The 15,833-nt window shown below is 39.7% G+C and overlaps 1 protein-coding gene across 1 annotated transcript in view; it reads right to left on the bottom strand.

Moving 5' to 3' along the window:
• The window catches only part of SGTB (small glutamine rich tetratricopeptide repeat co-chaperone beta), a 76,172-nt gene that overhangs the window by 47,010 nt on the left and 13,329 nt on the right, over nt 1–15,833 (bottom strand). The window contains exons 3-4 of the mRNA XM_043979397.1: nt 10,155–10,258; nt 2,615–2,684 (exon numbers count right to left, since the gene is read on the bottom strand). Of these exons, the coding sequence (XP_043835332.1) occupies nt 2,615–2,684; nt 10,155–10,258 (174 nt within the window). The remainder of the gene's footprint in view (nt 1–2,614; nt 2,685–10,154; nt 10,259–15,833) is intronic.

The raw sequence follows: 15,833 nt of genomic DNA, 5'->3' as shown, positions 1-15,833 counted from the left end.
CATTGTTTTCAGCTATTGTCCAGTCTTTCTTGTTTTCTTCATAGTTAAACTTGCTGAACAAGTCATTGTATTGAAACTGTCATCTTAAGGTCATCTTTTTAAAAACTTATTCTTTTCTCTTATGAACTTAGCAACACAAACATTTCAACATTCAAAGAGCAAAAAAGATTTTATGTTAACCTTTCAACTTCTGTTAAATGCAGTATTTTAAGCATAATTCAATTTAACAAGGTAGTAACAAATTGCCTTGTTTGTGTCCTTCCCCTTACAAACTTCGTTCTGTTTTCTTTGGCGAATTTTGTGAAGTTTTATTACCATTCTTTCCTTCTTTTTACTTCACTCTCTCACTAACCATTAAAATTCCCTCCCTTGGAACAAGTAAGTATATTTAAATTAAATGAATCAACCAGTTAACCAAGTCTTAAAATCCATGCCTCGTTCAGCACCTTTAATCCATCACCTCCGTGTTAAGAGGTACTAGATATGCTTCATTGTCAGCCTTTTAAAGCAATGATCTACAGTCATGATTGGTAATTGTGTTGATCAGGGTTCTTTCTTAAGTCCTTCAAAATTTGTTTCCCTTTGTATCATTATGGTCATCATAAAAACTATTTTCCTTGTTCAAAGGTCATCCACCACAATTGGAAGTCCAGTGAGCTTTTTTCTATACTAATCCTCCCTGACCATTCTCAAGATTTGAAATGGTTGCTTATCACTTTCCTCCTGAATACTGGTTTCCTCCCTTAGCTTCAGAAACATCATACCCTCCTGGCTCTCTACCTCTTTCTCTAATCACTTCTCCTCCCTCTTTCTTTCACTGACGTATTTTCTTCTGGACTCTATTGTTGGTTTTTGTCCCTTTCACTCTATATTCTCACTCTATTTGAGTGAGAATTCATTCACTCCCGTGGTTTTGACAACCATCTCTATGCAAATGATTCCCAAACCTCAACCTCCACTTATTGGTCTTTCCTTTGAGCTCCAGAACACATTGCATTCTGCCTTCAGGAATTCTCTCCTTGGATATCCCACAAGCCTATCCCAGTCAACATATTCACCAGTGACCTTATGATCTTTCCCCTAAGTCTGGTCCTCATTCTAACTTAACCATAATTCACAGGGTCTCTCACATTTATAACTTTAAGATCATTTTTGACTCTTCCTATAACTTACGAGGACTGATTTAATCCATATCCTGATTGGATCTCTTGTATCTATCCACCAGCTTTTCTAATTTTATACTTATGTGGTATCTCTCTCACCACTTCTTAAGTCATCCTTTGTAACCTGGGCTACTTGCACCCACCACACATCTCTCCAATTTCTTTCGGGTTATCTGTAGCTTTGATTCTTCAGGGACCTCAAATATTCTACAACCATATAATGTCAACCAAAAAAGAGTGCTTAAAAATAGGTTTTTGTGTAGGGGACCAATTTGGGATCATAAGCACTCCATAAACATATATTCGTTATTATTATATTTGTATTTTGCAAAGCAAATAATTTATTCTATTATAACCTCTCTTATTCATCATGGTCAGGAAATCAAAATTCCTTACCCAACTATTTTGGCTAATAATAATCATTTATCTCATATGCCATATGTTTTACTGATTTTTAAAGAATAAGAATATAGTAAAAACATTTCAAATCAAAACTATATTGAACATAAAGTCAGCTTCATTTGATGAAGAGGTCATCTTAAATCATATACTTACAGTTGGAAGGGACCTATGAAGTCATCTATTCCAATGCTCTTAATATAAGATCTCACAAGACCTCTATGTCATTATTAAGTCAATTATCATTACACAGAAAACTCCCACCAAACCACCATAGTTTTTACTATGTGGTGCAAATAATCAAATTCTAAGTTATCTGTTGTATAAGTTTGTATTTTCCTATAATTAATTTTCTTAAAAGAAGACACACCTGTACTACCTACCAATCATCTCACACTGTATAGACTTTTATGTTTGTTGTTTTTGTTCTGTTGTTTTCAGTTGTGTCCAACTCTTTCTGACCCCATTTGAGGTTTTCTTGGCAAAGATACTGGAGTGATTTGCCATTTCCTTTTCCAGCTCATTTTACAAATGAGGAAACTGGGTTAAGGAGGGTTAAGTGACTTGCCCAGGGTCACCCATCTAGTAAGATTCTTCCTGACTCCAGGCCCAGTACTCTATCTACTGTGCTATGACCAAAGGTAAGACTAGAAATAAATGATGTGGATAGCTGGCAATGGTTTTAAAATAGTATTTCAACTAAATGCACATATTTTTATGCCAGAAAATCATATTCTTCATATCATACAGACATTTATTTTATTGTAAATCAAAATTGCTGGTTAAAATGAATGCTTAAAGGCTCTTATGGACAATAACACAAAGAGAAGTCAATTTTTGAACCCTGCTTTGGACACAGACATACCTTGTCTCAATTTTGGCTATATTCAATACATTTCTACTCTGACATTGTGGTATGAATTTTGATTGGCTAATAAGTCAGCCACGGTGGTTTGAGCCAGGAAAACATCCCTCTTATCCCTTTTCTAATACTTCAGGGTCAGTTCCAACAGAAGTTCTGAGAAAAGTGATTTTGTGTAGAAGTTACTTACCTTCATCCTTCAATTGATCAGCTTTCCCCACATCTTCAGGCAAAGAATTTGAGAGCGGCAAAATGTCATTCTGAAACATTTTTTTAAAAAATCAATGTGATTTCCATTTAAGCCAACAAAGATTCATCCAACAGAACCTCTATCTAAATAATGCCAAATTAAAGATTCTGATCATACATCATCTACCAGCTATAGAAACCATCACATGGTATCAATACCTATCATTTTATTCAGAGTTTCTATTAATAGACCCGAATCTAACAAAGAGATACTCAACACTCTCCCCTGGTAAATACCACAAATATTCAAACCAGTATCTTGAAAGGCACATGAAAGAGCCTGTATTTCACTACCTGCTTACATGTAAGATTTCATGTTTCTTTTTATCTTGGAGTTCACCTTTTCAAGTACATAAATCTATTTACAATTCTCCATAACATGTGGTTTATGAATAATCATAATGCTTATTTATAAGAAATCCATAAAATATGGCTCACAATTATTAAAATTACAGTATATATAATTTTAAAATGCTACAAATATTACCTATTTCATATTTGACTAACATAGCCTCCTTGAGGGCAGGAACTGTTGTTCTTTTGTTTTTGTATTCCTAACCCCTAGCACAGTGTCTCACTCAAGTAGCCATTTAATAAATGCTTGTCAAATTAGAAGTTAAGGATTACTAATAAAGCATCTGAATCTCACCATTGGATTTTTAGATAAATAATTAAGGTTTTTGTTCTTGTTTTAAGTCAATCAAGTAAACTGAAGGAATAAAGGAAAAGCAGATTATAATTCTGCTAAAAGCCTAATAGGAGACTCTAACAGCTGCAATCAGTTAAAATTGCCTGTAGCTATACAAGATGAAAAAAATTTGGTACAGCATTGCATCTTTGCCCTGAACATTTCAGGGTTTTTAGGGGTTTTGCTGTTTTAATTCTAAATCTCTAGCAAACATGGACAGAGTAGGAGTTGAAAAGTTATTTTTTAAAAACAAGTCAGATGTTAGCAATATTTTATTTTTAATAAGTTGATCTTAGAAATTAAATTATCACTTTTTCTAGATTATAGAAGGTAGAATGTTCCATTTTAATGATGTAACTTCAGCTTTGGAAACATCTAAAAAACCTCCTCTCATAGGCTGGAGGTAAATTTAACCATCATATGACTTGGGGACTAACTTAATTTCATCTAACCAAAGGCCTAACCACTGCTTGATAAATAGACAAACTGAGGTTAAAAGGAGAACAGAATCAGAATAATCATAAAACTAAGATGACCTACTTTATAACCAAGTGTACTTTCTTCTGTTAGAGTTTTCTAAATTCTTCAATTTCAGGCATATGCTCAGGGACTTTTTAATCAACCTCTGGTAACAAGCATACTTAATGAAACAACATTTAAAAAAATAAAAATACTAGAGAGTTATTTGGTTTTATCATAGTTTTATTTATTTCACTAAATATTTAAAAGATGTTTAACATTCTTTTTTTAAATTTTGAGTTCCAAATTCTCTCCTTCCTGCCCCTCCCCCACCCTTTGAGAAGGCAAGCAATACAATATCAATTATCATGTGAAGTCATGCAAAAAATATTTCCACATTAGCCATGTTGCAAAAGAAAACACAGACCAAAAACCTAGAAAAATGAAGAGAAAAATCTACTCAGAATTTGTCTGTTCTCTCTCTGGACATGGATAGTATTTTTCATCATGGGTCCTTTGGAATTGTCCTGGATTATTGTCTTGATCAGAGTAACTAAATCTTTCATAGTGGATTACTACAATGTCACTGTTACTGTGTACAATCTTCTCTTGGTTCTTCTCACTGTACATTACATCAGTTCATGTAAGACTTTTCAGGTTTTTCTGAAACCATCCCCCTCATCATTTCTTATAGAACAAGAGTATTCCATCACAATCTATACCACTACTTATTCAACCATACCCCAATTGATGGGCACCCCCTCAATTTCCAATTCTTTGCTTCCAAAAAAAGAGCTGTTATAAATATTTTGGTACAAATAGGGCCTTTTCCCTTTTCTTTGATCTCATAAAGAATTATTTATGAAAACACAAATAACTTGCTGTACTTTCATTTCAGAAATCCCATAAAGAGTTGAATAAAGTGAATAAATAGCTAGCAGACAGCCACATTTCTTACTAGACAGTTCTATGACATGCAATTACAGTGACATCTCTATTAAAAAATGCTCGGGGAACAAAGGCAATTTGGGCATTGAGGGGCTTAGGAAAAGTTCTGTTCTTCAGTGAGGTTCATCACATCAGTGGTGATGACAGCTAAGAAAAAGGAAAAAGTAGAGACAGTCTGTCTTCTGTTGGGTGAGCTCAGGCCCAGAACATCAGAGATGACGAATTCTGTGGCTGCTTCTATTTATGTGGTAACCCAATGCTGGAAGGATTTGGCATTTTGATAGAGCATACCAAACCCCAAGTAGTCCCTTGGTTCAACTATCACGTATATACGGTTCATTCACAGATCTATGTCCAGCCTTAGTTTCCCTCATGAGCTCTGTTTAATTTTTGAGTTGTATCCAACTCTTTATGACCTCACTTGGGGATTTCTTGGCAAGCATACTGGAGTGGTTTGTCATTTCCTTCTTTAACTCATTTTATAAATGAGGAACTGAGGCAAATAGAGGTAAATGACTTGCCCAGGGTCACCCAGCTAGTAAGTATCTGAGGTCACATTTGAATTCAGGTCTTCCTGACTCCCGGACCAGCACTCTAACCACTGTGCCACCTAGCTGCCAATCTGCTGTCAAATCTTATCATTTCTACCCTCGCAACATCCCACCTATGCATCTCCCTCTCTAAACTCACAAAGCTACCCATACATCCTTGTACAGGCCTTTGTCACCTCTCACCTGAACTAGTGGACTTTTATTGATCTCTCTGCCTCAAGTCTCTTCACCACTCTGCCATTCATTTGTCAAAGTGATTTCCCTAAAATTCAAATATTGCTCTTTTCTGGTTCTCATCCTACCTATCTGCCCAGTCCTTCTCAGTCTCCTTTGCTGGATCTATATCCAGGACAGCCCCAACTAACTGTTGGTATCCTGCAAGGCTCTGTCCTGGGCCCTCTTGTCTTCTCCCGCTATACTATTTCACTTGGTGATCTCATGAGTTCTCATGGATTCAATTACTATCTCTATGCTGATGATTCTCAAATCTGCTATCCAGCCCTAACCTCTCTGCTAATCTCAGGATTTAATTTCCAGCTGCCTATTGGACATCTCAAACTGAATGAATTATAGACATCATAAACTCAATGTGTCCAAAACTGAACTCATTATGTTTCTCCGTAAACCCTCCTTACTTCCAAACTTCCCACTTACTGGCAAGGGCATCACCTTTCCAGTCTCCCAGGCTTACAATCTAGGTCCCACTGAGCATGACTAAGAACCTCCCCTTCCTATGGGTGAGGCAAAAAGTGGGGAGAGAGCAGCTGTGTGAGAGAGTATGGGAGTGAACCAGAGAGGGACTGCACAGCTGACTCTCATTGAAAAACTACGGACGGGGGCAGCTAGGTGGCGCAGTGGATAAAGCACCGGCCCTGAATTCAGAAGGACCTGAGTTCAAATCCAGCCTCAGACACATGACATTTACTAGCTGTGTGACCCTGGGCAAGTCACTTAACCTCCATTGCTCCGCAAAACAAAACAAAACAAAAAAAGAAAGAAAAACTATGGACCCAGGTGGTAGTGAGTGGAAACGAGGCCAGCTCTTTGATCTAGCTGAGCAGCAAGCAAGTTTGGGGTTTGAGTCAGTCTTTGCTAGAGCCAGGGAGCTTATTTGTTTTCTCTTCCCCCATTCCCTTCCTCATTGTCCCTGGCTTTATAACTTCACCTGTGTTGTAAATTTTGTTCCCTTTAATAAAACCTGGTTTGTTTGTAGAAAAGAGGCTGTTAATCTCCTTTCTTATTAGTCTGGGAGAAATAACTAAAAAAGGCAGTTTAGAAGGGAGGAAACTTTGGACCTAGATGTCTCTCATTATTTTCTGAACCCAAATATTACAACAAGCTGCCCAATTAAAATGTGGCCCTTACAGATTGGCGAGCCAAGACCTGTCAATTTTACCTTCATAACATCTCTCAAATTACATCTTCTCTCCTCTGATACTGCCACCATTCTGGTATAGGCCCTCATTACTTCATGCCTTAACTGTTGCAATAGCCTACTGGTGGGACTACCTGCCCCAAGTTTCTCTCCATTCTAGTCCATGCTCCACTCAGCTGTCAAAATGATCTTCCTAAAGAGTAAAATTGACCAAGGGGCAACTAGGTGGTGCAGTGGATAAAGCACCGGCCCTGGATTCAGGAGGACCTGAGATCAAATCCAGCCTCAGACACTTGACACTTACTAGCTGTGTGACCCTGGGCAAGTCACTTAACCCTCATTGCCCCACAAAGAAAAAAAAAGAGTAAGATTGACCACTGAGTACATCTGACTCAGTAAACTCCAATGGCTCCCTATCATGTCCAGGATCAAAGTCCTTCATAATCTGCTGCCCACCACACCTTTCAGTCCTCTTATACCTTATTCCCCACCATTAACTCTGTGGTCCAGTAACACTGTCCTCTTCGATGCTCCATCTTTTGACTCTGAGCATTTTCACTGTCCGTCCCTCCGTGGAATACTCTCCTTCATTATCACTGACTCCCGGATTCCCCAGCTTCCTCCAGGTCCCAACTGAAATCCCATCTTCTACAGGAAACCTTTCCTAATCCATCTTAATTCTTCTTTCTTTTCTTGTTCATTTTTGCTTTTTTGTGGGGCAATGAGGGTTAAGTGACCAGCCCAGAGTCACACAGCTAGTGTCAAGTGTCTGAGGCCAGATTTGAACTCAGGTCCTCCTGAATCCAGGGCTGGTGCTTTATCCACTGCACCACTCAGCTGCTCCCCTCCATCTTAATTCTTGTGCCTTCCTTCTATTGATGATTTCCCATTTGTCTTGTATATTATCTTGTTTGTACATAGTTATTTTCATGTTGTTTCACCCATTAGAATATGAGCTCCACAGGATCAGGGTCTGTCTTTTACCTTTCTTTGCATGGCCAGCACTTAGCACAGTGCCAAGCACACAGTAGGCACTTAATAAATGTTTATTGACTGACTGACTCTATGCACTACATCATCCAGCTACACTGGCTTCACACACTACATTCCATCTCCTGACTCTATAGTAGTGCCCCACGCTTGGAGTTCTCTCCCTCCTCACCTCTACCTCTCGGTTCCTCTAGCTTCCTTCAAGGCTCAGTTCAAATATCACCTTCTAGGGGCAACTAGGTAGCACAGTGGATAGAGCACTGGCCCTGGAGTCAGGAGGACCTGAGTTCAAACCCGGCCTCAGACACTTAACACTTTCTAGTTGTGTGACCCTAGGCAAGTCACTTAACCCCAATTGCCTCACCAAAAACCACCACCAACAACAAAAAACCAAAAAAACATCACCTTCTCCTAGAGGCCTTTCTTGGTCCTCTCATACTTCTAGTCCCTTCCCTGTGAGACTGCCTTTTCATTTACACTGCATATATCTTGTATGTATATAATGATTTGTATGTTGTCACCACGTTAGCTTCTTGAGAGCAGAGACTAGGTGGGGTTTTTTTGGTTGTTTTGGTTTTTTTGCAGGGCAATGAGGGTTAAGTGACTTGCTCAGGGTCACACAGCTAGTTAAGTGTCAAGTGTCTGAGGATGGATTTGAACTCAGGTCCTTCTGAGTCCAGGACTGGTGCTTTATCCACTGCGACACCTAGCTGCCCCTGAGACTAGGATTTATTGTTCATTTGGAGGGTTTTGCCTTTCTGTATACCCCTAATAGCTTGGCACAGTGCCTAGCACTTAGTAAACAATAAATGTTTACTGAATGACTGATCCTCCCCTACCTCCTGACCTTAAAGGTGCTGTATCAATTAAAACTTCCTGCTCACTTTCTTCTTTCGACTCTATAGCTGGGATCATTAACCCTGAGGCTTCCAGGTGGGGGGCAGGCCAGTCCTCAGTTCCAGCTGTATGGTGACCAGTTACAAATGGAATATGGACTCAAATTAATAAACTTGCACTTAGGATCCTGGCTGCTTTTTTCTGCTTTGTATTGTTTCCCACAGTGACTATGTAACTGAACATCCATTCCAAGGTAGATCTTTCCAGGCTCAGAGACAACCTTGTGAGTCTGAGAAGTCTATAGGTCCATCAGAGATAATGTAGAAAAAAGTTCTTGATTATCAGAGAAGAAGGCCATCGGCAAGAGGGTGCCAGGAAGTTAGGCCAGTACAGAAGTGATAAAGTACCTCATCACCATACCTACCATACCCACTGTGTTCTGGTGAATTCTTAGTATAAGCTTTCCACAAAGATTGCAACACTAGCTATAAGTTACTGAACCCTATTTTAAGTTTGACAAAAGTCAAACGCATGCTTATGAATATTCTTTACTTAGCATTTCTTTTGTGTTTAGGAAATACCTGTCCCATATTGGATTCATATTGCAAATTGGATACCTTTCTACTCTCACTTTGGAGACCTATACCAGGAAAGAGCCAATACTTAAGCAATAAGTAAACAGTCCCTAGGTTACAGAAGTCCAGGTATAATGAGCTGAAGGATGAACTGGAATAGCGAGCAGGCCAACACTGGAAATTTTCATCATTTTATAGTCTGTTTCCAAAAAAGTCTAGAAGTGAAAAAAAGCTTTGGAATAGGATCTGTGTGAAGATTTCTTTGGACTATGAGTGAGGAAACCTGGGTTCCTTGTAAATTATGCCTATTCATTCTGATTGTCTGTTAGTTCTTATCAACAATAAGAGGAGATGAAACCTGTACTAGGAATTGTGTGAACATCTCATTTTACTTATACTCTAATACTTCAAATAGCTGTGACTTCAATGAACTGATAGCAATTTTAACTAAACTGCATTTTTTCATGTAGTTGTGCCTTATGTTTTAGAAAAGGCCAGCTGTTTTATAAATTAGGAATATAAATAATATTCAAGTGCTCTGGGTTCCTTAGAAGCCCTAGTATGGTTTCCCTCTGAATCTATAGGAAAGGAAGAGAGGGAAAGGAAAAAGGAGGAAGGGAGGGGGAAAGGGAGAGGAAAGAGGAAGGGAGAAGCAGAGGGAAGGGAGAGATGGAGGTATGGTAGATAAGAGAGGGAGAAGAAAGGAAGGAAGGAAGGGAAAGAAACAAAGGAAGAGAAAGGAAGGAAGAAAGAGAAAGAAAAAAGGAAGGAAGAGAAAGGAAGGAAGGGAAAGAGAAAAAGAAGGAAAGAAAGGAAGGAAAGACGAAAGAAAGAGAAAAAGAGAAAGAGAGAAAGAAAGAAATCCTCCCCAAATGTGTAAGACTCAGTTAACTACCACTGTAGGGCACTAGATGGTACCCATAGGACTTGCCTAACTTGCTCTCAGGGAGTACTTTGTTACTCAAACATCTGACTCATCAATTAAGCCATACACACAGCATCAATTCTAGTCACACTTGAATCACTCGCAAAGGAAGAGAAAATCCTATCAAGCTTACCTTACAGAAGGAGTTTGTGAACATTTCTGTCAGTGGCTGAGATACAGCAAGGTGAGTGTCTTCTGGGCTGATCTTGAAAACTGTCTCTAAGCACTGAATTGCAACTAGAAAAAAAAATAAAGCAGTCAAGGAAAAAAAACAATGATGAGGAAGCCCTAATTTTTTTTCTCTTAGTGGGATCATATTTTATGATTGTTCATCATTTCTGAGCCAAGACCATAAGGCAAAATAAATGCTTCAGCTGTATATAGACAATTCTGTTTATAGACCAGCTGTTTCAGGAAAGAAATGTGCATTTATATTAATCACTTTACAATGTAATACAGAAGACAATACCAGGCAACACTTGACCATGACATCACATTATATTATTAACTAAGTCCTTACTACTAGACAATTTAAAGTATGTCATTTAATTGAACAATCATTTGTCACTGTCAATATTTCAAATTTAACTTTAATGACTAATATTATAACTGTCTTAACAGAAGGTACAAAATAATCTTAATCTAAAATAAAAAAACACACAAGGTAAAAGAAATTCTGAAACTGATAAGAAGGCAATAAAAATAGAAAGTAGCACTTATTTTGGAGTCTGAGAACCTTGGTTCAAATGCTGACTCTGATACTTAGTACCTGTATGACCTTGTACAAGTCACATCTTCCCTAAGCTTCAGTCTCCCCACTAGTAAAATAAGGGGGTTGGTCTGGATGGCTTCTGATTTCTTTTCCTCTAGATCATGATCTTATGTTTTGTCTTTTATTTTCAATTCTAATGAATTTGGACTTTGTTACAAAAACTAGAGATAGTAGGGATGGTGGGAAAAGCCCTGGCATAGGGAGGGGGCATAAACCCCGTGTGCTAAGGCCAGCCCTGCCATTATTAGCTTTGTGACCTTGAACAAGTTGCTTCATTTTTTTGGTTCTCGGCTGCTTTATCTATAAAATAAGGAGGTTCTGTTCGATGATTTCCTACGTTCCTTCCAGCTTTCAAGTTCTGAAATTGTATGACTGCCTAAAATCCTATTCTACTTAAATAGTGTTTTCTTACACTCGCACCATTATCTGTGGATTTATGAATGGAACATCGTGCTTAATTATAGCAGGAAGAGGGAGAGCATGAAGTAGTTGAAAGAAAGTAGAACTAAGAGTCAAAAGACCTGGTCTCCACTAGCTGCTGTTGTTGTGTGTCCTTCATTTTCATAGAGAAGGATGGCACCATGGATGACGTCTCAACTGTGCATGAACTGGATTAAAGTAAGGCAGAGTTGCACAAAGTCCTCAGCCCCATTCTTTCTTCCTGAGTCATCAAAGTCCACTGGCAAGACAAAAGTCAAGACAATTGGCGATGGCCCAGGATGTGGTGATGCCCTTGGCTTCTTCCATAGATGTCTGACCAAGCTCTAAGCACTCACAGCACCTGCTTCAGCCCCCTTCACGGCCACTGCAACAAATCATTCTCATCTGCTCATTCCACCAGGAGAAGTCTTCATATGCTTGGGGTAGACACTCTCTCAACTCACCAAGAGGTGCGAGGCCTGTCAGCTAACCTCAACCTGGTTTAGCCCATCTGCCAAGACAACCACGGCACATGCTCCAGCTTCTTGGAGACACAGGTGAGATCTGGGTGAATCAGGTAGACACAAAAGGTGGATAAATAACCCTGAAAAGGGCTCAGCATCCATCACACCAGAAGTGCTAGTCCTTCTGAACACCCCATACACCCCTTACATACCCCATGCACATACTAGCAGTATGGCCTTGGGTAAATCACCTATAATAGGAAGAATGACTAGCATGTATATATCATGTTACAGTTTGCACGGCACCTGTGCCTTTTTCTGAGTCACTCTCTGTACCTGGGTTGTCTTCTCTCTGTCTCTCTCTCATCAGCTGAATTTGATTCTATAATATTCTATTAAAACCCAACTCAAATGTTGGCTCTTCCATGAAACTTTTTCAGCAAAAGGAATCAGCAAAGACCTGTGTTTAAATCCTGTCTCTGATACTTATTAGAATTGTGAAATGAGAAAGTCTGACCTTCAGCTGACCTCTCTGTAGCATATGATGCTGTTAACCACTTCCTCTTTCTGGATACTCTCTAGTCTCTAGGTTTTCACACCCAATCCCAGTTCTCTTCTTACCCATCTTACCACTCCATTTCTTGCTGGATCTTTGCCTATGTGATCTCATCAGCTCCCACGGGGTCAATTACCTCTTCAACACAGATGACTCATAGATCTACATATCCAAGTCTAGTCTCTCCTAGCTCCAATCCCACATCATGAACAGTCTATCAAACATGTCTAAATGGATTAACCAGAGCCGTCTCAAACTCAATATGTCCAAAATAGAAATGATCATGTCTACCCCAAATTCTAAACTTCCCAATAACTGTCAAGAGCACCATTGTCCTTCTAGTCACCCAGATTCAGAACCTAGGTATCATCCTCAACTTCTCACTCACCCTGCATATACAATCAATTGCCAAATCTTATTTCTATCACCACAGCACTTCCCACACTCATCCATCCCTTTTCCTTTTCTGTATTCACATAGCCACTAGTTCAGGTTCTCATTACCCTCTCACTTGGACTAGTATAACAGCCTCCCAATTGTTCTCCCAGCCTCATCTCTCTCCACTCCAATCTATCTTCCACACAGCTGCCAAAGTGATGTCCTAAAGCACAGGTCTGACTATGTTACTCAATAAATTCCAGTGGTCATTACCTCTACTGCCAAATAAATTTCCCTATATTTATTTAGTACCAAAAGATCTTCAGGGGCAGCTAGGTGGCACAGTGGATAAAGCACTGACCCTGGATTCAAGATGACCTGAGTTCAAATCCAGCCTCAGACACTTGACACTTACTAACTGTGTGACCCTGGGCAAGTCACTTAACCCTCATTGCCCTGCCCCCTCCCAAAAAAATCTTCAAAATGTGGTTTTTCCTCCTTCCTATCTTTTCCATTTTCTTATTCATTACTCCCTTCAGTGCCATAGACAACTGAACCATCTTGGTGAGCTTGCTGGTTCTCACATAGGGCTTTCCCTCTCCTATCCCTGTACCCTTTGTTTGGCCTGGAATTCTCTCCCTCCTCCCTTCCATTTGTTGGGATCCCTGGCTGCTACTTCTTCTCCTCCTCCTTTTTTTTTTTTTTTTTGGTGGGGCAATGAGGGTTATTCTCCCTCTTCCCCTCCCTCCTCCTCCTTTCTTTTTTTTTTTTTGTGGAGCAATGAGGGTTAAGTGACTTGCCTAGGGTCACACAGCTAATAAGTGTCAAGTGTCTTAGGCCGGATTTGAACTCAGGTCCTCTTGAATCCAGGGCCTGTGCTTTATCCACTGTTCCACCTAGCTGCCCCCTCCCTGGCTTCTTTCTAGACTCACATTAATTGTCACCTCCTCCAGGAGGCTTTTCTTGGTTTCCCCAGCTGCTAGCGCTGTCTCCTTTAAGGTAACCCTGTGTCTACTTTTGTAAACACCCATGTGCCTGTTGTCTCCCCTATCAGAATGTAAACTCCTTAAGGGCAGGGATCATTTCAGCTTTTTCTTTGTATCCCCAGAACTAAACATAGTGCCTGGCACACAGTACTTAATGAATGCTTGTTGAGTGATTAGCTGACCCCCTGAAGCTTGGGACAGTGCATCCTGGAAGCAGGGCCCCACTTTAAAGAGTTAAAAGTCAAGTAAAAGACTGTCAAGATGAGCAGAAATAAAAAAGTGAGGACCATAGAAAGTTTCTTTATTGACAAGAAAGATCGAGGTTGCACCCTCAGAAGAGGATGGCAATGTCAGGGCTCTTACATCCAAAGCTTCCAAGAAAAATATGAATTGGTCTCAGGCCATAGAGGCGCTCAAAAAGGACTTTGAAGATAAAGAGAGATAAAAGAAAAAATACATCATAGTAGGAAAGAGGTCATCCAGTCTTCAAGACCACAAGCATTTATTAAATGCCTTCTATACAACAGGCGCTGTGCTAAGTGCTAGGCATGTAAAGACAGTTAAAAAAAATAAACAGTTCCTGCTCTCAAGGAATCTAACAGGGGACTCAACACCCAAACAACTTTGTACAAGCAAGATAAAGACGGGATAAAATGGAGATAGCCAACGGAAGGAAGGCACTAGTATTAAGGTAGATAAGGAAAAGTTTCTTGCAAGAGAAGAATTTTAGCTAATACTTGAAGGAAGTCAGAGAAACCAAGAGGTAGTGATGAGGACGGACAGAGTTCTAGGTGAGGAGGGACAGAGTTCTAGGCATGGAGGAAGAGTTCACCAATGAAAATGCCCAGAGTTGGGAGATAAAGAGTCTTGTGTGAGGAAGACAGAGTGAAGGGGAACTCACCACCACCTGAGACAGTCCATTCCACTTTCCTGTAGTTCTGTTTGGAAGTTTGGGGTTTTTTCCCACAGATATCAAACCTATCCATTTGTAACTTTCATTATTCATAGTTCTGCATTCTGCCAACTGGAATAAATCTAATCCCTTTCTCATAAATAGCTATTCAATATGTAGAGGGCTAACACTTATATTCTCCTTCTTAAGTCTTCTTTTCTCCAGGATATACAACCTTGGTTTCTCCAGTCAATACTCAAATGGCATGATCTTCACCATCCTGTAGCTCCCTCCTCTAGAGGATCTCCAGTTTATCATTATCATTGCTTTAAAAAAAAGGTACCTATAATAGAACACAATATTCCAAATAGTATTTGACCATGGCAGATTTCAAGGTAACTATCACCTCTCTAGCCTTGACACTGCCTTTCTTAATGCCGCCTAAGGTCCTATTAGCCCTGTTGGCTGCCTCATTCATCTGTTATATTACACTTTCTGTCCACTAACATAAGCAGATCTCTTACAGACGAATTTCAATCCATCCAAACTTCCCCCATTCTGTACTTGTAAAACTGACGTTTTTGAACCTAAATATAAGACTATTTGTCTTTATTAAAGCTCATATTAGATCTGACCTCATTCATTAAACCATCAAGTTTTTCTTGGTTCTTGAATCTCTCATCCAATATTTTAGCAGAGGCAACTGGGTGGCATAGTAGATGGTTCACTGGGCCTAGAGTCAAGAAGACCTGAGTTAAAAATCTGGCCTCTGGGGGCAGCTAGATGGCACAGTGGATAAAGCACCGGCCTTGGATTCAGGAGGACCTGAGTTCAAATCTGGCCTTAGACACTTGACACTTGCTAGCTGTGTGACCCTGGGCAAGTCACTTAACCCCCATTGCCCCACCAAAAAAAAAAAAAAAATCTGGCCTCAGAGGCGGCTTAGGTGGCACAGTGGATAGAGCACTGGCCCTGAATTCAGGAGGACCTGAGTTCAAATCTGGCCTCAGACACTTGACACTTACTAGCTGTGTGACCCTGGGCAAGTCACTTAACCCCAATTGCCTCACCAAAAAAAACCCAAAAAACAAAAAATCTGGCCTCAGACACTTACTAGCTATGTGACCCTAAGCAAGTCACTTAATCTATGTCTGCCTCACTTTCCTCAACTATAAAATGGGTGTAGTAATAGTACTTGCCTCCCAGAGTTGCTGTGAGGATCAAATGAGATAATATTTGTAAAGCACTCAGTGTAATACCTGGCACAGTCAGTGATATGTAAATGTTAATTCTTTTCCCCTTTCCTCCCTTTCTTATACTTTCCAAATTTAGATGACCAACAAA

The sequence above is a fragment of the Dromiciops gliroides genome, chromosome 1 (assembly GCF_019393635.1).
Source record: "Dromiciops gliroides isolate mDroGli1 chromosome 1, mDroGli1.pri, whole genome shotgun sequence".
In the NCBI taxonomy this organism is placed as follows: domain Eukaryota; kingdom Metazoa; phylum Chordata; class Mammalia; order Microbiotheria; family Microbiotheriidae; genus Dromiciops; species Dromiciops gliroides.
Note: the sequence above shows the minus strand (reverse complement) of the source record. Positions and strands in the feature narration are given on the sequence as shown.